This window comes from Melanaphis sacchari, unplaced genomic scaffold, assembly GCF_002803265.2.
Source record: "Melanaphis sacchari strain LSU unplaced genomic scaffold, SCAv2.0 Contig11_pilon_pilon, whole genome shotgun sequence".
NCBI lineage: Eukaryota > Metazoa > Arthropoda > Insecta > Hemiptera > Aphididae > Melanaphis > Melanaphis sacchari.
In genome coordinates this window covers 5625001-5649023 of record NW_020270469.1, presented here as the reverse complement: position 1 = coordinate 5649023, position 24023 = coordinate 5625001, and the positions used below count along the sequence as shown (strand labels likewise).

The 24023-nt window shown below is 38.2% G+C and overlaps 1 protein-coding gene across 4 annotated transcripts in view; it reads right to left on the bottom strand.

Annotated features, from left to right (window-relative positions):
* The window catches only part of LOC112604406 (zinc finger homeobox protein 4), a 98480-nt gene that overhangs the window by 62246 nt on the left and 12211 nt on the right, over positions 1 to 24023 (bottom strand). For 3 of the 4 annotated variants that reach the window (XM_025353433.1, XM_025353436.1, XM_025353435.1), the window contains exons 1-2: positions 11920 to 12228; positions 871 to 4022 (exon numbers count right to left, since the gene is read on the bottom strand). In XM_025353433.1, the coding sequence (XP_025209218.1) occupies positions 871 to 3955 (3085 nt within the window). In that variant the 5' untranslated portion in view covers positions 3956 to 4022; positions 11920 to 12228. Of the gene's footprint in view, positions 1 to 870; positions 4023 to 11919; positions 12229 to 24023 lie in introns of those variants that run through there. The other variant, XM_025353434.1, reaches the window with a different exon arrangement.

Below are 24023 nucleotides of genomic sequence, written 5' to 3'. Positions count from 1 at the left end.
TTAAACGTACAATACGATAATGATTTACATTCACTTAAGTCTGGTTGTCAATGGGGTTTTAATATGAGATATTGTTTACTGTGGATGGAACTAGCACGATTCAATTCAAAAATATTTACACATAAAATAAAACGACAGAATATAAATTATTTACTTATAACAAATCAATATTAATACACAAACTACCTACTTCAATTGAGCAATGGTATTTTTTTTCCGTTGTTATATAATTAATTTATTCTATAAATTTCCTAACTTAAATTAGTATCTTAATTACACAATTACGTATATTTCAGTTATTAAATAGGTATTTGTCGACATGCTGCGAAATATTACTTAATAAAAAAATAATTTATTACGTTAAAGTGAGTAGTTTTGTAATAATAAAATTACACGGTAATTGTAATAATTGGATTCTATTCTAAATTTTATAACTATTTAATATTGTATAATTTCATTATTTTAAAATTATTATAATTGTTATATTAATGTACGGTAATATAAACGAGACGCGTACTGTACTTTGCATCATAGGTATAATAAATGGATAGATTATTTCTAAAACACCATATTAATTGATATGAATAATTATTTATAACACAATCAGTAAAATATAAAATATAATTCCATTGTATTGAAAAAAAAATGAAAATTAATTATTTTTTATTTTCGCGAATATCTAAACATATTTTATACGGTTTAATTATTATTCGACACGTTTTTTATTTCTGCGTAATTTTGATATCAATAAATTAATATAAAATATAATGCTTATGCCTTTTTATCACTATTAACGATCAGAATTTATTAAAAATAGTTTTGTGTTGTATAATCTACAGTTAATAGCTATATTATTATGCGTGTAATTACCTTGTTCTTGGTCGCTATCGACAGACATGGAGGTTTGCGGAGCACTGGTCACTTGGAACACCATGTTAATGTCAGTTTGTATGTCTTTGCCGTCGGACCGCCTTTGCATCTGGTGCAATTGCTCCATTTGCATGTGTTTCACGGTCCTGACGTGTTGCAATAGTGGTAATTTGTCTTTGCTGGAGAACTCGCACAGCAAACAGTGATAGACGGAAGCGTCACCGGCGTCGTTGTCCCGCAGGTACCGGAATAACAGCGAGGCGGCCTCGTGTCTCTGTCCAGAACAGTGAAGTTGTAACTTGTGCGTGCTGTTTGTATAGTAATCGCACGCATTGCATCTGACTTGAACGCCACCGGGCGATGACATGTACTTGAGTTTCCACTCGTTCTGCGGTCCGCCTTCCTTCACATGGTTAACGTGCTGCAGCCTCTGCAAATGTTTGTCGGTCTTGCAATGTAGCTGAAAGTTTGCTTTCAAGTTCGTCTTGTACGTGCATAGGTTACATATGTAGTTTCCAGCAACCACAGTGAGTATTTCTTGTTCGCGTACTTTGGTCCGGTCGGTCGACAAGTGATGCGATAGCGTCTCCAACGAGTCCGAAACAAAAGTGCTGCACGTACTGCACTGGAACATGCAGTTTGGATTTTTGTCTACCGGCTCAGGCGGTGGTTCCATGGTTTCTGGGTTCAGTCCAATGTCGGTGTCGACGTGAGGAGACACGTCGCCCGCGAAGTGTGGCGGCATCTGTCCACCGGTCATCATTTGTATGAGTAACGCCTGGTTGTAAGCCATGTCGGCAAGCGCTGCTTCGCTATGCGGCGGCGGTTTATCTCCCGGTAGCGTGAGCCCCGGGTGAAAATGCATTAGCGACTCGAAATTCATCTGCTGTTGGTGATGTGTCTGTAGAGCGTTGAGCGTTTGCATATGTTTTACACTTTGCTGCAAAACCATGATATTGTGTGTATGCTTCTCGCTGGTCATATGTATGCGAAGGTTTCGGGCTACATTCGTTTCATAATTGCACACCTCACACCTGAACGTAGGCTTAGGTTTCTGATTAATCATTGGACTGTTCATGGCTGGATGTTGGCTGCTTGTCGATCCCGGGCTCATGGCCGAAGACTGTTTTGGATGCTGGGACGGCGACGAAGCCTGGTGCCTTTGCATCTCATTACCGGCAACACCGCCGTTCTGTAACTCTTGCATGTTGTTAAGATGTTTATCGGATTGCATGTGTATGCTCAGGTTGCCTTTAGTAGTTGTAGAGTAGTTGCATACCTCGCAGCGATACGGCTTATAACCACACGTGTACGTTTCACCTCTAGCCAACCGCGGGTGCGGTTGTCCAGCGATACAATATACGCACGATGTCTCGGATTCGGGGTGTTTTTCTTTCATGTGTATTTCTAACGTCTCTTGATATTTGTAGTGCCAATTGCATTTCGGGCATTTAAGAGTCTTACACGAGTTTCTAGAGTGCATGCCGACCAGCGACCCACCAACGCCACCTAGCCTCGAGGAACTTAGAATGAGCTCACACCTGGCACAGTCCACTCCACTAGGCCTACCGTTCATGTGATCTGGACACACACCGATTGTAGTGCCGGTCATGAAGTTGGGCGGTGGTTGTGGATACGATAACGGAGCACTGCCCGATATGAGTTGCGGGCTGAGTGTGGTGCCCGGCGACGGGCTAGCTCCCGGCGATGCGCTATTGCTCCGGGCTGACGTGCCTGACGACACAGCCAACGCGGATATTGGACTCTTCCTGGTCAGGTCCATGATACAATCGTACATATTGGACCTGCCGCCAGTTGCAGATGCGGCGGCTTTATTACTACAATTATTGTTTTTACTTATACTAAACGAGTTAACATTACTTCTAGGACTACCAGATTGAGGTAGGGAGACGGACGTCTCAGGAACTGTATTGACACTCGGAGAAGAAGTGGGCGGCGTGGAGTTGCGCCTGTGCACCACCAGGCTTTCCGGGCAACCTTTCTGGTCGCCACCGCTGCCGCCACCGCCGTCGGAGGAGGAGGAACGATTACCGTCATTAATAAACGCATTAGGAACTTTGTGAGCGGCGTTCGGCGACGACGATGACGACTGGGACGGGGACGAGGTCCGAGTATGAGCTTTGTTTGCGGGCAGTGCCAACGGCTCGAGAAACGATACCAGCGGCTCCTTTTCCTTGCCCACGCATTGCACGATGGCTGACGCGTTCTTGTGACCAAGTATGTTGTACTCGTCTTCCTGAAGCGTAACGCCGTGTTCACCGGTGGCGTGTGCTACGAAAGACTTGGCGTACCCAAACGACAGTTTGCATATGAAGCACATGAGTATCGGCTTGACGGGCACCGTCGAACAGTCATTGGACAATGGCGGCGTTCGGTTGTCCGTCGCGCCCGCCTTGTCACGGACCGTATACACCCTGTAGCTGTGCATCACAGGCACTTCAGGAACTATCTTCTTGTCTTGGAACACCCTGTTGAGGGCCGCGGCAGCGGGTGCGCTGTTGGTCTGCTGCTGTTGTTGCTGCTCGTATAGGTCCCCATAATTGGCCCGGGACACGTAGAACGCGTTAGCGATCTGCGGGAATACCTCAGCTTGCGATAGGTTCACGCCCCGACCGTCTACAATACTTCCGGATCCAAGAAGCTCAGATGGAAGGTCTACGCCATCATCTTCGCTCAGCTCACTGTTATCCTCAATTATGTACGCCGACCCATCCGGGTTGTACACAATCTTGCCGTCGAACTTTTCCACGTCGCTGCTATTCGCCCACGACTCAGACTCAGCATCCGGTTTGCTAGCAACCGAGTCGAATTTACTGCCCGACGGTGGCGAAGTCAGGCGGCGCTCCTCGTCGTCCCGGCCGGCGATCACGCCCGTCACCGGTGAGCTCGATTGCTCTTCTTCCGGGCTCATGTCGGCCACGACAACTGCTGCGGCGGTTGTGGCGTTGCTGCTAATCGCTGAGCTGTTTATCTCGGGCGGTGTGTCTGTTGTCCATCCGGCGGCACGGTCCACTAAGCCTCCACCTGTTGGCGAGGACGATTGTACTGGTATCGGTGACGGCATTTCTGGTTATCAATCATCACCAATGTATTCGCACCACTGCCTTGACATACCCCGCGTACACCACAATCTATTACAAAACAAAAAAACAAACACAAACCGTAAGTAACGTTTTTTGGAGAGGTAACAATTTTTGTTGAAAACCGAATAAAATAAATATAAATCAATTAAGACGCGCGGGGTCAAACATCATCATCGTATTATTATTACAAATGGCAGCTATAGATAACACTACTAGTAATGTTAGATTTATATATAATACACTTATATACATGATATTACCTACATGCATTTTATTAAGTATTTTTTTAACTAGATTTTTAAGTCGACGATCTCGGCCACGCCTCCTCGATATGCGTATATTTCGCACTATATTATACAAAAAACCGGTAGCAAGAAAACAGGTACTTTATTACATTTTTTCTGTTCTTATCCATTATCATTATTCCTATTATTTTATATAATATACTTAAGCGTATTATATAGTCTCTGTCTATAGAAGGTACACAATTCCGACGAAACGAAAAAAAAAATGTAAAAAAACTCGATACGTGTCCGTCTTAATTCGCGTTCGTCCGTCGTCCATGAAGAAAAAGGTGATGTACAGCTGTTGTCGCGGTATGTGACACTAACGCTTCCATTGTTCGGAAACCGCCACAGCTAATCAAGCCCGTCCAAATATACATTTTTATACTCGGCGAATCGTTAGTTAATATTTCTCAGCTATTTTTATTTAGCCCCGCATTTATATATGCATGGTGTATACTTATACCAGTTTCGCGTTCGCCGCACACAACCGGTCCGCGAAATGTATAATTCATTCCGTTCACGAATTCGGATAAAAACAATGCTCTTTTGTGTTTTGCAACAACATTAACATAATTCCCGAACGAAGAATATAATCATATAATAGGTATTAGGTACGTGTGCACGCAACGACGTCTTCTTTATTTTTTATTTGTATTTCGTTTTTTACAGAAAACTATTTAATTCATTTTATATTATATTTTGTATATTCCTAATTACTTATAGAGAGAAAAATATTTTTAAACGTAGCAAATAATAACCATTAAGCAGAAAAACGCCCGCCGATGTGGGACAAAGGAAACGACAACGACGGCGCACAGGAAACAGTCGATTTCCTACGCTGAGGACTAACTTCGCGCGCCCAAACATCCAGGTCGACATTTCCGACGTTTTGACGCGGCCGTTTATATGAGTTCGCGATATATCTATATAGAACACATAATACTCTTTGAAAAAACAACCACCTTCGGATGCGAGTGACGCAGAGGTCTTTTCGGGGGTTAATTGTTGGCGCCAAAACACCGCCTACCAGGGACAAATTAGAGGATAATTACTGACGGCGGCGACGGTCGACCATCGGTACAAGGTAATAATTACACATCGAAATAATAATATATATATATATATTATAGGCGTATCTACGGCGATTAAAGACGCCGAGAAGTCCGAGCGAGGAGTTTGAAGAGGCAGCGAACGCGGCTTCGGGACATTACATACAATTTTTTTTTTTTACTAATCACACAAAACACACGACTTAGGCAAAAGCGGTAATTTAGACGGTATATGAATACATGGTAAGTAGATATTAAATATAAATATACATGTACCTAACGTTAATAATAATAATAGTAATATGAATTTATATGTACCCATACGTGGCGGTTTTATACAAGTCATTTGTCAATATTTTAATTAATCGAACGAAACAGAACACGTGGCCGCGAGGGATCGAAGAGTTAGCAAATATAGTCGAAATACAATACGAGCGGAAAACGGCTCTTGTATCTAACAAAAGATATCGTGTATTCGCGAGCCCTTCCTCCGATTTCCCATTGGCGCCGCCATTTAGCGGGAGGAGGAAAAGTTCGCTCGACGCCGAGAGCCTGCGCGTGTTCATTTGCACACAGATGACCGTCGCAGAGACGGCGTTTCCAGTGGAAACCGATGTAGTAATTTACACCGAACGCCCGCCTGACACACGAGACGTCGCGACGTGTTAAACAAAACATTTCTCGGACAGACTATTTTTACTGTCCGCAATATTATACACGGATATATCTATACTATTTATGAAAGTATATACATTTAACGGTTTTTGTTAGATTATTCTCACCTCGATCGAGGCATAAATAACGTGATGTAAAAAGCCCGAAAATATGGTGTACTTACGCGCATTTTCAGATACTTGGCTAATGTATCTATGTGCGAATATGACGAAACATAAAAAACATCATCAAAACGCGTTACATAATACAACGGACACACGCATTAAAGTTTATATCGGCGATTTTACATCATTAATTATTATAAAATAATAGCATTTACGTTTTTAATTACTTTGTTTATATCTATTTTAATTAATGTATTTTTTGAACACACTATAATAAATGACGTAGAACGCATTTATCGAATAGAGGTACCTAATAATAACGCAATAAATTTATTTTTTATTTTATTTTTTTTTACGGTGGTACGAGATCACGACGTTACAGAATCATTATATTTTCGCAGTCCCCGTAAAGACATTTTTAGTTCAATAACGAAGTTATTAATGTAATTAATAGAAACGAGCTAGTGCAAGGATCATATTTGTTCGTAATCAGTTATTATTTTAATATTAAATGTGATAAATTTCATGAACGAACGTAGAAAGTTAATTATTATTATAATTATGACTATTCGTTTTGTTTATGATTTCCATCGGTTTGTTGTAATTTAATTGGCAATAATACATAATAAATATTAAAGACAAATATAGTTTTTTTTAACACAGTTCATAATATAATATAAGCGGGTCTACACACGCGCTAACTAAGTTTTATCTATGAATATTTGTGAACGATTATTTTGTTTTTAATTATTATTCTTGTAAATAATACTCGTAATAGTAATATATTTTATCTAATGTATTTTTATAGGATTATTTCATTTAAGATAGTTTTTACCGCTTTTTTGTTACCCATACGCAGCATATACTCTCGCATACGCCGCAATGAAGACGATATATATATTTTTTTTAATACACATTATAATAATAAGAAGAAACACACCTGTTCAAATGATAAATCACGCTTCCCGAGAGCGCGCGCGCGCACACTCAAGCTCTCTTGAGCGTTAATTACGTATGCATGCGGCCTCCGGGTACCCGGCATACCTATATAACAAATATTTTTCGTTTTCGTTTTTTTACCCAGTATTAATTAGTAAACATCCCCCGGAGCTGAGTTTTTCGAAGAACAAAAAAATTCGTTCGAGATTTCGTCGACGATCACTTGAAAACCCGTAAATTTATTACCCATGCATACCTATTACAAATATCCGACTTACCTATGAATATACTTCTACATAATATGATATATATGTATGCAAGTACTAATACAGTACAATACGTACGCCGAGCTACGGCGGTTTTCGCGTTTTCTCCCGTCGGCGACACGACGATAATATAATTGCTGTTTTCCTATTTATCATCCGACCAGAACAAGACTACTACCAGCTAACGAAAAAAAAAAATGAAATAGAATAAAACACCGGCACATAATAATAACCACCACCCGCCCTCGCACCAGCCCGGCGACACCGGCCATCTTGAATTCCAAATGAGGTCCGTCAAACGCGCGCACAACATACACACATATTATATTATAAATATATATATATATATATATAAATGTGTGTATCCATAGGTACACACAACAAACGACACACGCACACGGACGCGTACAATCGTCATTGTTCTCGGGACCAGACGTCTCGGTTGAAAACAAAACGCTCGGTAGAGGCCGAATTTGAATCTTGCAAAAACACAGAGAGGAAGAACGAAAAATCGCCCGGACGTGCGAGAAGTAGAAACAAAATTAGTACACCGACTAATCTGTGCATACGTGTACATCCATGTTATCAGTATATATATATATCATTATGTGTGTATTAACAGTCGTCTACAATCAAATTCGAACAATATATTATAATATAATTTATGCATCCAATCTGATAATAATTATTATCGATAAGCCAGGAACACGGCCTTCACGCGAAACAAACGCCTACCTACCTATATAATAATATAATAGTATTATAAACCTACTCGAGAATTCTGCAATAATAATAAGCTGTATTCGAACACGTTTTGTATATACGTAATTATAATTAGTACGCGCAATAATTATTATTTACCCATGTATCCGTCATCAATATATTATTATTTTAACATTATACTAATAGCAATGATTAAGGGGTAGAATGTATATATGATTTTTACACAACATTTTCTTTCTTTTAATCGTGCAAATTGCCAACAAAATCATAGATCAGTTTGGTTTATAGTAGTTATATCTACTACTTAGATACATTTCATTTTGCACATTTTTTGTTATTTTCATAGCTATTAATATACTTTATTATATTTTACAATATTAAAGATTATTTCATGGTTAAAATTAAATTTTAGATAACTCTTTTTAAATGTTTAAAAAATAAAAATGTTTTATATTTATGCATTTATCGCATACATGTACTCGTTCACGATACAAACGTATCATACAAGATTTTACAGACATACGTGTAGGCAATACCCTTATTCTAAGTAAACGCAAGTGTCTCAACTGAAATTCATAAAAACGAAGCAAGTTTATATTTTCTATAAATGATCTGTCAAATACATTAAGTATATTTTGAAAGAACGATGAAAAATTAATATTTAATGCATTTTATAATATCTTATATTATACTTGTCTTATATTTATTTGTTGTAAGGGCATACAATGATATTATTTCGGCATAATATATCTGCATCATTCTCTTAGAGTTCTTAAGGTCATAAGCATCCTAACTATAATAATGACTAACGATACAGTTAGAACGAACCCTCTTCGAATATTATTATCAGAAGAAATTAATAAATATACACAATAGTATAGGTATGTACAACTATAATACGAGTGTGCACCAACCACATATTATCATTGTGCCGTTTATAGTATTATATTACGATATACATCATGACGACGTCAAAATATACGCTCGTTTTGTGCATATAAGTGTAATGGACGAGCTGTCGACGAGAGTGGCTGTTACAGCGGCGGCAACATAGAAGATGAAAATGGTACGATTTTCTAAGAAAAAAAAATTTAAAAACGCTACTGGAATATAAAATCATCGGGTATCCTAATCGCGGATAACGCGGAATAGGTGTACTACATATACAAAAATAATATGAATATATGACGTATACGTGCGTACACACAAACCAGATAATAAAACACGACGAGATTTCGAGGCGATAACATTGTCTCTGACCCGGCAACCCGCTGCGGGGGGGAAACGTGGTGGTCACCGAAAATATAAAAAAAAAACCAGTAATTCTCGTTATTCAGTGAGAGGAGACGACCGTCCGCCGACGAATACGACTACGACGATAACCGATATATTATACAGGTATATGTTATTAATATAATATAATATAACATTATATATGTGTGCATATACATTATTTTTTTTTAATTCTTCCCCACGCATGTCTATTAATTATATTCGGTTCTCTCGCACGGATTCGTTAATTATTCATGGTCCTTGGGACCACGGTGGACGCAGACTTGGAGAAAAAAAAATACCCAAAGCAAAGAAACCGACGATGAGTGGAACGTTATTTTTTTATTTATACAACCGTTTATTTTTTCGATAATGTTGTAAATGAAATAAAAAAATAGAAACTAAAATAAAACAAACAAACAGTTCGATGGCTCGCGCCAAGTTCAGGTGAAGAGGGGAGGTGCCGTAAAATGTCGAAAATCGCGCGTAGGATACCACAATAAAATTGTTGTTTTTTATACAGCACGCGTTCGAGTACACATTTGACCGTGTGCGATATCAGCGATAAAAGACAAGTATATATTATACAATATAGGTAAAATAATTACAATGCACGGTATATTATAGAGGTAGGCAGTAGGTATACGTGTATGCAAGCGTCAAAATGGGAAAAGAATGTCGTAAAAACCAAAAGTACTTTAATAGTATACAACAACATAACAGCCGTCCGCACACGGTCAAGAGTTATTATTATTATTTATAATTACCCTCAGGACATTTTTCATATACATATATGTTTTTTTCGACCGGTACTATAATATATCATATTATTGCTTCAACTAAAATCGATTTGCACCGAAAAAACCGGAATGCGCTGCAAGAGCCCTAGCCGCGGCGCACCGACTGGTTCGATTGTCCAGAAACGATTTTCCCTATTGTAAGTTTTTAATTGCGTTTAATTAATTAAAAAACATTCGTGAGTCCAATTAATCATATTATTATACATTACTATAGTTTTAGTTAGTCCGCCGGCCGCTGCGCGTATATAGTAATTACCGCGGTTTTGTTCCCGGAGCGATAAACAACACGACAGGCGAATAAAATATAATATTCGACATAAATAATTTCAAAGCTGTTTGGAACCCATATTTTTCCTTCATTAATTAACACACGTTTTAATAAATATATATATATATTTATTTATACAAACGTTTATTTATACACACACAAACGAGTATATTTTATTATTATTTTTTATATATATTTATAATTTTTTTAACACAGTAATTATACTTTATTACTCATTAGTCATTACCGAGAACCGTTTGTGTGCGCTTTTATTTATAAGGAATTAATAAAGATTAAAACGCGAGGCTCGTGTGTTGCGCAATTATTTTTATTGCATGACGTGGTTTGTACGTAGCGCCTGCTTATAGCTTCGAAATGGCCAAAACATGCACATTAATCCCGTTTCGAAAGTATAATTAATAATAATATATTATATACAATATACATGTAGGATTCGTTTAACATGAAAAAAAAATACCAAACATGTCATTGTCATAAGTTGAGTAAAATTTCATTTATTATAATATTATGATATATACATATTATCTACTATGTCACGTGCCCGATAAATTTACATAAGCGCGGTGTTCCCCCCCGATGCAGCAATCCACGTGCGCGCGGGGCCCAGCGTCAATATATGCATTATATGGTACCACGAAGCGCGGGGATAGACTTCGAATTTTTGTCTCATTTGAATTTCTAGTGAAACTGGTTCGGCACAAGCGTCTCGTCCACGGGGAGACAATATTATAATATGCAAAGTAGCGGGAGACAAATATATATATGGTATTATTACTACTGTCGTAACAGCGGGTAATAATATAATAATAAAAAACAAACATATTGACTAACCATAATAAGAGGTACAAGGTTGAAAAAAAAATAGAAAAAACTTTATTAATTAATAATAGGTATATACGCCGTAATATGTAACAATAACTTAATTAAAAATAAAAACAAATAAAACATAAACTTCCGGCGCACAAAAAATTTCTGATTTATCTGCCGACCTATACACCTCCGCACGGAGGATTGCAGATAACGCGCGTAAATTATTATTGCGCGTGAGTGCTTTTAGATATTATGTCACGAGCACGTGGTGACACAAACTCTTTGTTTTCGTTCATTCGTAGGTACATATGTTATGTACACTCACTCAACACACAATACCGTGGACTTTTAACCGATCGAAAAACTACGCGCCTAATTACCTTTCGTACTATTGATACGCATGTATAACATAGTCAGCTGCACATGCATCTCAGCAGTAAGCTCGGTGTTCGTATCGATTGTATAGATATGTTATTTAGGTACACGAAAATTATACAAAAAGTATCAATAATAATAAGTTATTAACCAACGAAATTTTTAAAATATATTATTTTCACAGAATTGGCCCAAGTCAAAGTTTGGTAGAAAACCTATAACTAATACATACGCAACAAAAAAATACGCGAAAAATCCTTTACAAACTATACATTTACGCTGTTCATCGCGCCTATCTATTATGAATTTAGATTGGAAAACATTAATTATAAAATAAATCGCGTCGTTAAAAATACCTCTAAACATGTCGTTTGGACATCCAAAATGATAATTCTGCTATCCTCTGAGTAAAAAAATCAAGAGACGACAGAATATGATATAATCACTGCCCGTCGAATCAACTATTACACGCACTTATACACTTGTTGTAAGCCGACATTAATTATTTAATCGAAACTGCAAATGTAGCGACGGTGACGAACTAATTAATTACGGACCGGGACGAACGCACACGATAACGGCTAGACGGATTAACGAATATTTAATAACATTTACCGTCAGACTGACGGTATGAAAAATATTATAATTTATAATACAAAAAACACACGTTTAGCATAAGAAAAAAAAAAAAAATTATAAAACACAAATATTATGCACGCGATAGTAATTGATATTAAACTTACGAATATTAATTAACTATCTAAACATTATTATATACAACGGTCGACCGAAACGGAAAATAATTTTTAAAAAAATAATGCGTTCTAGTGTTTGAAATGGAAAATAAAAAAATCACTCGACACTGGCAGTACGTGAGGGCGCGCTCTGTGCCGGGAGACTGGTGAGCGACGTGCCGGTGCGCTCGGTTCGGTTCCCCTGCAATGGGCACGGAGGGCGGAGTCCCGACCGGTCCCCACCCATTCGCGCGCTCGGTGGTGGGGATATTTTGCATGCGGCACGTCAAACCGTCGCCGTCGTCGTGCGGGGCGGTAGCGTCGGCGGGTCGGAGGGGAGTGGGCTGCGGCGTCCTCCGAAGGGTGACGACGGAGACGACGGAGACCGAACGGGCCATCGGACTAGCCGAACGGCGACGGCGTCGGCGGAGGCGAGGGCGGGGAGGGGTGAGCGCGCTCCTCGGAAGGGTGTGCGCGACCGAAAACCGAAAGTAATTACGATCGCAGAAATGCGTAAAACGAAATACGAAAAAAATATTATGAGGAGAAAAAAAAAAATCGGAAGGGAAGAAACGACGAGAATACCGCGGCCCCCGGAGGCGGATAAAAACATATAATATTATAAAATAATAATATCGGATTCGCTAATCGTGCCTGAGGCGTCGGCGGTGAGTTTCTTTTTCGCTTCGCTTTTGATGATGTTGGCTGCACGTAAATTAATATTGTAATGTATACCAACGAGATGCGAATTATCGACTTCCTAAAATTACTATTAAAATTAAAAATTATTATTTCAATCTCGCACTGTCCCGTCCGGGTGCCGTGAAAAAAATCATTGGCGGCGACAGGACACAGAACCAGACGATATCCTTAATAATTGTCATTCATCATTCATTTACACGCGTTAACAGTGCAACTGGCCCACGAGTGTAGCCCGTTGTGCGCGCGTTCAGGCGGCGGACGACACTAGTTGACGGCGCGACCCAAAGATAGCACTGCCGGTTACACGCCGGTCACCTCTCTTTTACTCGCCCGCTGACGAACCGACGCGCGAAAACCGAAACATAAAAAATTATGATATTGAGGCGTCTTTATTGATCGTTCTCGATTTAGATCGTACAAAACGTATGGCTCTGCCGTGATTTAAAACTACAATAATTATTTCTCGAAAATCTAACACTTTCAAAAACACGAGTGCGCGACCAATATTGTTCAACAATTGTATTATATTGTCACCTCGCATAATAAATATCATATTTTATTCATGTACCTAAAATACGATGCACAATAAAATCCAAAAATCGATTAATATTGAAGGATCATATACAAAGAACGAATCCGAGACAGATTCAAAGAATTATCTCGGCGTTAATGCTTGGCGATAAATAATAGGTTAGGGCGGAAATGACTATTTGTACACTAAATATAAATATATATAGAACACCTTGCACGAATCCCGCCTGTACGCTTCTCTCGGTTATACTGTAACAACAAAAGAGTCATTGTCGATTTTAATGTTCCTCACTTCGGGACCTAAACGCTTTGGTTAAATGAAAATAATATCTTTTCACGGTACAATATGATTTTTAAGTAATACACAATAATATTAACAATGTATATAAATGTTGTTGAATAGTAAGAAAGAAATAAATACATACGACCGAATCCGTCGATAAGTCAACGTCACGTCAATGGTATTAAAAAGGATTTCGTTCGTCAAAGAATTATTACACGTTGCAGCAGCTCACACGTGCAGGTACCGTATACCGTCATCATATTATTATCGATCGTTTTTGACCACACACACAGGTAAAAACCGAATTTTGACATTTCTTTGGAAATCACATTGTCAACCCACACACGTTCATTTCAAATCGTCGCCTACAACAATAGACGGTATACCACCGCAGTGGTTTTTGAATATAACATTAGGCGGAATAACGATTCAATGATTTATCTAAAATATATGAATATATATATATAATATGCATATGTACTGTCATCGGTGTATTATAAATCACGCATAGGATACACGTTGTCAACCTACGAAAAATGTTCAAACGCCCTAAAATTGTTGTTTGGACACGTCTTTTCGTAATGACTATAACAGTCTAAAAGTTTGTTGGTCGATCGCAGATACAATAACACGATTTTTTATGCGTCGGTTCGAATCATCAATGAAATATAAATTCAAATAAAGTATTATGTATTATATTGTATACACGCAAGTAAATGCAACTGAGATATACCTCATAGAACTGAAATCTGGCTACCGCACATGCAAATGGCGAAACGCGTGTGGCTATATGTAATATGTAAACGCGTCATATAATACATTAATATATATATACGTATATTGTTGTAGGTTGTAGGTTCTCGGTTTACGAGCTGTTGGAGAAATAACTACATACATCGCCTCCACGGTTTTGCGGTGTGCGGAAACCAAGTGCGACGGACTTTTACAAAGTGCGTATAAAACCAACAAAAAACATACACACACACACACATTAACATTACACAAATACACCCTTTTCCGGTTTTCCGGTTTGTGTGTACAAGCGCACAGCTATTTGTGAGCGATAGTGTGTGTATTCGTACCACTACGGCGTTTTTCAATGGGATGACCGCCGGCCGCGAAGGCAGATGAATGGAAGTCCGCAGGGACTCAAGCCCCTGATGACGTCACCTGTGACTAGGTCAAGGGCTAGACCACCAAACATATACACACGCGATCACGCGCCCGCGCACACGAACAGGCGTCTATACTATATTGTACATGGTCAACTCGCAAATAATCGTCGTAGTGACCATATTCAAAGTCGTCGTCGTTAATAAGTCGTTTGTAAGATTACATCGTTTTTGTTTAGATCACATTAAATGACGCACTACCGTCATAACCATAGGAAAGACGAAACGCGACAGTCATATATAATTTTCTTTCGAGTCGATAAAATAATAAATATATATATATATAAATATACACACACATTAATTAAGCGACGGCTGGCCGTTATTAATATTGACCCGAGTCCAGCCATTATTTTTCATTTCCTAACCCAACACCGCCCCCTCTTGTCTCACTCCGACCATCCTCCCCATCGACACGCACACGCGAGCAAGCGCAAATATAACACACACGCATCCCAAGACTGAGTTGCAGCAGTTTACGCGATGGTTTACGTATACTGCGCGAGGTTTATTCCTTTTTTTTTCTTATTTTCCTTTTCTCCGTCTTCCCCCTCCCTCACTTCTCCGATCATCGTCGTACCCCGTCCGGTTCTTTGCCGAGGTCTTCAACAATTAGATAAATTGGATGCTTACGTTTCGGGTCCCGGGCATATCTCAGAGTCGCCATTCGCCTCTCCCTCTCTCCGCGCGCACCAGCCACTGCACACATACCACGGGTTTTTCCATTAATTAAAAGCCTAAACCGAGTGGGGAAAAACTTGGCTCCTCACCACCGCCGTCATCCCAAGTCCACCGTCCGTCATATATATACATACGTATATACGAATAACACACACTCATGCAAAGGCGGGCGGTCAGGCGGTGGCGGCGGCGTTGCCAGAATGAACGCGCAAAAGCTCATTAAAGACCGCGTCGTTTGTCCGGCCGGCGCCTGGTGCCCCGGCGATTTAACCGCCCGCCCGCTTGCCCACCCGCCAATCCGCCCGTCGTCAATGCCGCCGCTAACACGCTCGCCCCGCAGCCTACCCTACCACCGATCATACGCTCTTATATATATAAGCGACGACGTGAGCACTGCGTGCATGAGAAGCACAGACGCGCGGTGGGTTTAATTGACCGCCCGTTGTTTTTGCCCGGACGCCCGCAGAAATTAAAAACGACCATATACCAGAGAAACTTGCAATGTACGAGTGTGCATGTGTGCGAGAGAAAACTGCCGCGCCGGTCGATGGTTTTTCCGGAATTTTCGCACCAACGCGCGCTTATAGGTCGTATATAAGTAACGACTTCGGTACGAGCGTACACACACAAATGTACATAAATACAGTCGTGCGGTTGTAGTATTACTGTATTAATGGTGTGTGTATGTATATATATATAAATATATATAAAGCAACAGCGGCAGTATTAGTAACAGTAGTAGTATAGTCGTAGAATAGTGTTGTGGCCGTGTGTCGTAGTAAATAGCGGAAAATCCTATCGTACAATGTTTCCTATTTGCACTGCGTGTTTATAAGAAGAAAAAAATAAACCGTCTAGCCAATTTATACGTTCACACTTACATTCTCGCACATGTAAGCTTGGAAAACCCTTTCGCAGACGTAGCTCTAGAATACTATATACCTACCCTTTATGCGTAACGGATTAGACACTAGGTATACGTATAAAAATCATACAGGTAAATAATGAGTGAATCACGATAACTTTTAAGAATCGACAAACTTTTAAAAACTATAACGAAAACAAATAGCTATTTTTTGTATTCTTTAAATCCACCGAAACACCACAAATTCAATACACGTTACTACTATATTATTATTATATTATGTCACATGTGCACTAAAGTGCAATCACGTCTGACGAGGGGAAGCAACAAAGCCCCTTTTTCTGTCTTGTTAAATAACGCAGCTTTTAAGTCACGAAATTATAAGGACGGAAAATATGGAAATTTAATTAATTCATTCTTGATGGTAAACTGTTGCTGCGTTAATTGTGCTTGTAAAACCGCGTGCGCAATTTAATACCACTTGATACCCAGAGGGGGAAAACTGTCGTACCGTTGGAAATTCGTGTTTATTATAGCAATTAAAAACCGATGTAAACAACAACGATGAAAAAGTTTAATGTAATAAAAAAAATTAGTTTAGTATTTTTACACCGAATAATAATAATGATAATAAAAAAAAAGCACTGTTAACATCTTAAACAGGGAAAGTATTTTGCAATGGGGGAGATTTTTTTTTTTTTTAATGACCATTTTGATTTTATTCAACGATTAATTAGTGGTATTTTATGTTTAACAATTGTGTAAAAAAGAATTAATTTCAACCTAAGAGGGGAGCATTTTTTTCCGAAATAAACATAAATAGGCATAAAAAAAGATTATTAAAAAAATGAGCTTTCAAACATGAAATTTTTTTGACCTTCGATTTGTGTATAAACAAATCCTTCTGAACCCTTCTTGTCCGTTTCAACAGAGCAAATGCCGGGGATGAGAAATCGGGTAATACATTTTTTCATTAAGCCCAATATTTTCGTAGGGTTGCATTCCTAAATATATTAAATATTATCGAGAAAGGACGTCTTTAGGGGGAAATCTTCTCTATACCCATCTCTACCTTATTCTATCGTCCTTCTTCGGTATAATTGAAGGATCGGAGCAATATGGTCCGGAAGAAAATTGAAATGAGTTTATGGAGACTTTGTGCTATTATTATTATTATTCAATATTGAGAAAAATTCCACTGCTAGTTGCTGGTCAATAACAAATAGCTTAAATCGATTGAAAACAAGTTATTACGTTTACGTTGTTAAAAATATATTTTGATTTAAATACTTTAACTTAATTCCAATACTAAAATTATATTCGAACTAAAACATCTTTGCCATTTTTTTACCACATACTTGGAAATAATATGCAGAACACTAAAAAACCTGTTTTACCGCAAGTATATTTCACATTTTAAATATTTTATAGAATAAGCGCACTTGTAGATACAGCCAAACAATATATAACACTGTATTTTATTAGTAAATTTATAAAACCATAAACTTGAAAATGAGTTGAAATAAAAAAAAAAAAATGTAAAGAATACATAGACATTTCAAAAATAAATGAAAACATTTTTTATGAGTTCACTAAATTTTTTTTTTTTTAACAGTAAAAACAAGCATTATTTTGTACGTACCTACATGTATAATATAATATAATGAATTTTTTTCATAAAAATTAATAACGAGAAATTTTGTTGCTAACAACGTTACACGCCGTGTAAGTGAAACGCATACGGGAAACAATTTGTAAGCAAAATCATAATAATGTGGGCAAAGAAATGAGCTATAATTCTTTGGCCGGCTGCCGGACGCGTCAAAACGTAAGTGGGCACTTGACATCCGTCAGCAGTCGGCCACCAACTATCCTCCTTTGATTTTCATTACCAGACACAATAACGACAGGTTAGGCAGTGGAACAAATCGTTGAAATAATATTCCACCTGCGAATTTTGCCGGACAGATATGCTTAATGAAATATATAATGAATGGAAGAATTATATATAGGTATATATATATATAATTATAAAATAATCGACTACTATACAAAAAGAAGAAGCATCTAATTTTCATATTCCCACAAATGACGGTAACGGTGGCGACGGCGGCAACAACGCTATCGAAATGACAACTTAAAGTGTCGGTTTTAATCACCTTCGCGGGGCCCCGACGGGGTTAATTGAACCGGAGAAGAAACACAAGACCCGCGTTGTCATTGAGGTTATAAATTACGCACGATGCGAAATCAGATAGGTATTGATGAGTCGCCCACGCTAGTACCTAATGGCCCGATCAATCATATAATTAATTAAGCCCCTTTTGTCCGAGCAGCCGGAGAGAATGATAAAAAATAAATACGAAAGAAAGAAATAACAGAAAAACACACACCGTCCTACTGTTAATTAAAAATCATTCCAATACCATTTATAATTTATAAACACGATTTTCGGTTCTCTTCTACTCTCTTTCTCTCTTTCACTCGGCTCCAATGTATCTGTTCCTCTCACTCGTAATCTTTCTCTCTTACTCTCTCTTTTTCTCTCTCTGTTTCTTAATTCACTCGATACAACCATGCTGACATTTTTGCACCTTTATACACACAGACAGACACCATACTGCAGACACACACGTGTGGCTGGCGGGGCAATTAACACGGATGACATTAAAACGAAAAAAAAAATGCAGGCAAACGGGTTTCGGTGTTGGTAATAAAAGACAAAGTGGAGAATGAAGAAATGCGCGCGCGTGTGCGTGTGTGTGTGTGAACACGGAGATAATATTTTGTCTGCGACTCGTAAAAACCGGCGCGGGCTCAAAGAAACAAGGCGGTGGTGGTATTCGGAAAACGCGTCTAAAAATTATCCTCAAAAGACCTGTCAAGTGCTAATAATTAAAAATAATAATAATAATAATAATAATAAATTTACATTAAAGCAAAACACACGCCGGCGAATTCGTCGTCGTGACGTTTTCTATTTACGCGCGCACGCGTCCAATCTGCCGCATTCGATTACACAAACCACTTAGCGTTTGTGAATCATTATTATTATTATTATTATTATTTCATATATAAGTGAGTACCACTATAAAGTATATCGTAGGTATAATAATATATATTAAAATATTATTATTGATAATAATAACAAAATCCTCCTCGAGTTTGCCACTATTATTGCGACAGCGCACAACATAAGTGTAGCTGTAGATACACCTAAATCTAATATAATAAAATACGCATATGAGCTAGAGCGCCGCTTTTTAAGTACGGACGCACCGGGCCACAAAAACCGGACGGGAGCATATAAAGGAAGAATGAAAACGGTTTAATAATTCAACGTTCGTCTAATGGGGCGACGGTGAGTAGCGGGAGGGCATTAATAAAATACGTACGTCTTGAAAATAGTAGCCGCGGATGTGACGGGTTCGCGGATGTTCGAAGCACTGAGGTGGGGGATGATATGGTGAAAGGGGATAGATGGTTAGCAGGGGCGCGACGGGGAAAAGTTTTAATGGAAATGGGCACCCATACATATACATTAGTCTGAATGCGGGAAACTGAAAGAACACGTAATAATGAAAAACGGGAGCGGAGAAACTTAACATGTATGAAAAAGACAAAAAAAAAAGGGAGAAAAAGAAGGAAAAGACGGTAGAGTGGGAGAAAAAAGGGAGATTTCCATAAGAATAAGTAGACGTCGGGAAAAGGCATACCTTCTTGTTCGCATATATACCTACATTATATACATATATATATATATATATATGTATGTATGTATAATATTTTTTTTTTATTATTTCTTATATGAGAACAGTTTTATAGGAAGAATTCCCATACATACAGTACGCATATACGAATAAGATGAAGAAAAAGTCCAAGAAGAGCGAAGGTGGGGTGGCATATGTTCTCCGAAAAAGCTCCGTGCGATCGACAGACGAGGCCCTGCAAATACGGCTTTGGCGATACGTTTTTATTTCTTCGGCGTACAACATTTCTCAGTATAAATAAATAAAACGGCCCAAGTGTAGAGTAAAATAAAAATATATATACATATTATATATTTCCCATTGGATGCTAAAACGTGCACAAATCTTGAAAAATTGATTACTTAAACAGCTCGAATGTATACGTAGTATACTAGTATCAGGTATAAGTACACGGCGGTGGCGGCGACGGTCCGAAAGACAGATGCGATAAATCTATCCTAATAAATCTTTTGATTTATCTTTTTTTTCCGATAAAGGTAAAAATATTCGAAATTCAAACGGTTTTTGATTTCAAAGCAATTTCGTGTAGTTTATGACAATCTTATACCTACAAACGTTCATATGCAGCAATCGTTTATGCACGCACATTCTTCTACCTTATATATCTTTGTCCTTATTCACTTTGGAACTTTTTTAACGGTCGCGTGTCAAATGAATAAGAACGGGCGAATGAAGTACACGGATCCCGTTGAATAATAAAGAGTAACGAATTATTATATTAAATATTGAACGACTCCACGACGAATATAATAATATTGATAGACGTGTAATTTGTGCGCGTCCGAACAAACGGATTAAAACGGATTCCAAAGGGATTTTAAATATTTGTATTCAAATTATTGTCTCATGACGTATACAAGACCATTTTATTATACTATAGGTAAGCGCGGGTGGATACAGTGTACTCAATAGAAAATATATCGATCGACAACCAAACATGGAAGTTTGGAAATCAAGAAAAACCAACAATTTTGGGTGTTAGTATTTTATTGTTACCTGCTGCAGTGGCGACCGTATTATATTGTATTAAAGTACAAACGTCGGCGGTTTGAATCAATGTATGGTTTGAAGTTATTGAAGCAAGTATTTCATGCATTTTACGCACGCTGTGGGGTTAAGACTTCACGGTGCCGTTCAATAGGATTGAAATAAGGTAATGGCGTCTACAAAATAGGTTATATGCACAAGAATAATATACAAGGGGAAACAATATATATATATTATATATATATATATAATTCCGTAAGCCGAAATCCATTATTTAAGATTTATCAGACGGGAAAAAAATAAAAAAAATACGCACGGCCAAAGAAGTGTAGATTTAGTGGCGCGTCACATATATATTATACATAAAAGCGATGGCCATCGCATTGTTGTCATTTACGTACCTGTGTCCGGTTAATTGAGAACAATACGAGCCTTTTAAAGACAGTTGACACGTCGCCGAATGAACACACACATAACGTCAACCCCGTTGGGGGCGCCATTAATTTATTATTTTTGACTATTTACCAACTCTCACACTCTCTTCCCACCCCCCACTGTATTTCTTTCTGCGTCCATCCAAAAACCGTCACATTAGTATTATTGCACGTAAATGTACGCACACCGTACACACCCACTAAAAGATAATCTCATAATGCGCGGAGTCGGCAACCGTCGAGGACGTGGGCGTTGTCGTCGGTCGGTCCGGATTGTATATATATATATAATGTCAAAGCAATAATTAACAGTTTTTTCTTTCTTTTCTACACACACACACACACATACACACATACATAAAAGTACACTAATGGCGTTGGTGTTAGTATGTATAATAATGTGTAGTCGTCGCTAATTTGAAATCAATGTATTTTTGCGCGAACAGAGTCCAAGATGTTCCGCGGTGGGGGAGGAGGTCGCACACGGAGAAATCTTGTTTTGATATAAAATAGGTATCCGTGAAAGCCGAGACGCGTACGCACGCAACACAAACCGGGATTACCGTGTGTGAAGAAGCGAGAAAGAGACGGAAACTGTGCAGCAGAGAAAGAGACAAAAACACGGTTTCTCGTATATAACGTACAAGCACCTTATATACATTCTAATTTTTTTTTTTTATTATTATGTATATACATTTTTTCTTTCTTTAGATTCCACCTCCCTACCGCGGTCGTCTTCCGTTGTACTTTATGGGCCGGTTATAAAATAAACGCATTAATAGAATACTTAATTTCGGTCACTCCGTTTACGGCGGGTCGTCGACGGTTGGAACTGCAATCGCGGTGGCCTAGTGTAACGATAAACAACAACTGCGAGGCATGGTTTTGTCATAACACTCGTAATATACTACAAATTCTCAACTTATACACACGAACCGAACACGACTGTTTTCGCGACGATGAGACGAGAATGGAGGAAAACGGATTCTGAGTCATCTGCACGATAAAAAAGTATAACGTAAAACCATAATCGAACATAACAACAATAATGTTAATATCTATAATTTATACATACACCCGATTGTGTACAACACACCGTTTAACATTTTTACTTTTTAACGACGTTTCCATCGGTATCAATGTATACGTACCAATTATACAACATCGTTTACGATGAGTGCGGCATTTGTACTGAGTAAACTAAAAAAAAAACCAACCTCGTTCACACGATTTGTTCTTTTATGATTATCGCGATATACAAAACATATAGCAATAGTACCGGTGATATTATTACCGTAGAACGCCGCGTTAACAACAAACGAGTAAACTCGGTGCCCGGGATTCGGCTTTTTAATCGTGAATGCAGACTCGTTAAAGTGAAAAAATAATAATAATAGTAATAATAATAATGATAATAAATAAACGTGTCGGTGCTATATTTAAAAAGATTTTTTGGCCTCAGCAACCGGGCTCACGCGTTAATTAGCCGGGGACGTTTTCTTAGCGCGCGCGTTGTGTTGTTTAATGAACTCGCCGCAGCGGTTGGTTTTCTAATGAAATATGCGAATTAATTAAAAACCGTATAGGAGACAACGGGGCCAATAAAATAAATACATGTGCGTGCATGCAGGGGACAAGTATGTCAAAGAAACGGTCATTAATTTGAATTAAAATAAATAGAAAAAACCGAAATAGCGTGGGTTCTACAATGTTTTATAAGTATAAATATATATATATATTTATTTATTTATTTAAATATCGCACACAGTGACTGCAATGGAATTCAGTGTCGGGGCCCAACCCAAAGAGTGTTTTATTATTATTATTATTATTATTATTTATAAGGATTCGGAGAAGTTTGAAGGAACGCCAAATGAGTTAATAAAATATAATTTACTCTTATTATTACGATTGTTGTTCGTGTATACACACATATGTGATATTAATTTATTTAAATGTGCATATATTTATGTGTGCGCTAAGAGATTATACATATGTATATATATATTTTGTGAGTGTTTAATTGTTATTGCTGAACACACCAGAAATAAAACTGGTCTCGGGAAACGACCGAAACGATGATTTATTCGCATAATGTCTTTGTCGAGCAAGATGTCTCCTTTCACCCTCTGGTATACACTCATCTCCACACTCTCTCACCCCCCTCGACCCAACATACAGATACATCTATTTCTCTCCCACACATACACACGCGTATGCGCGCGCTCATGTTCGGTTGGCAAACGTTGGTGGTATGTATTTAATCTGCTTCTGATGCTCTCAACTGCTTCTAACGTCGGA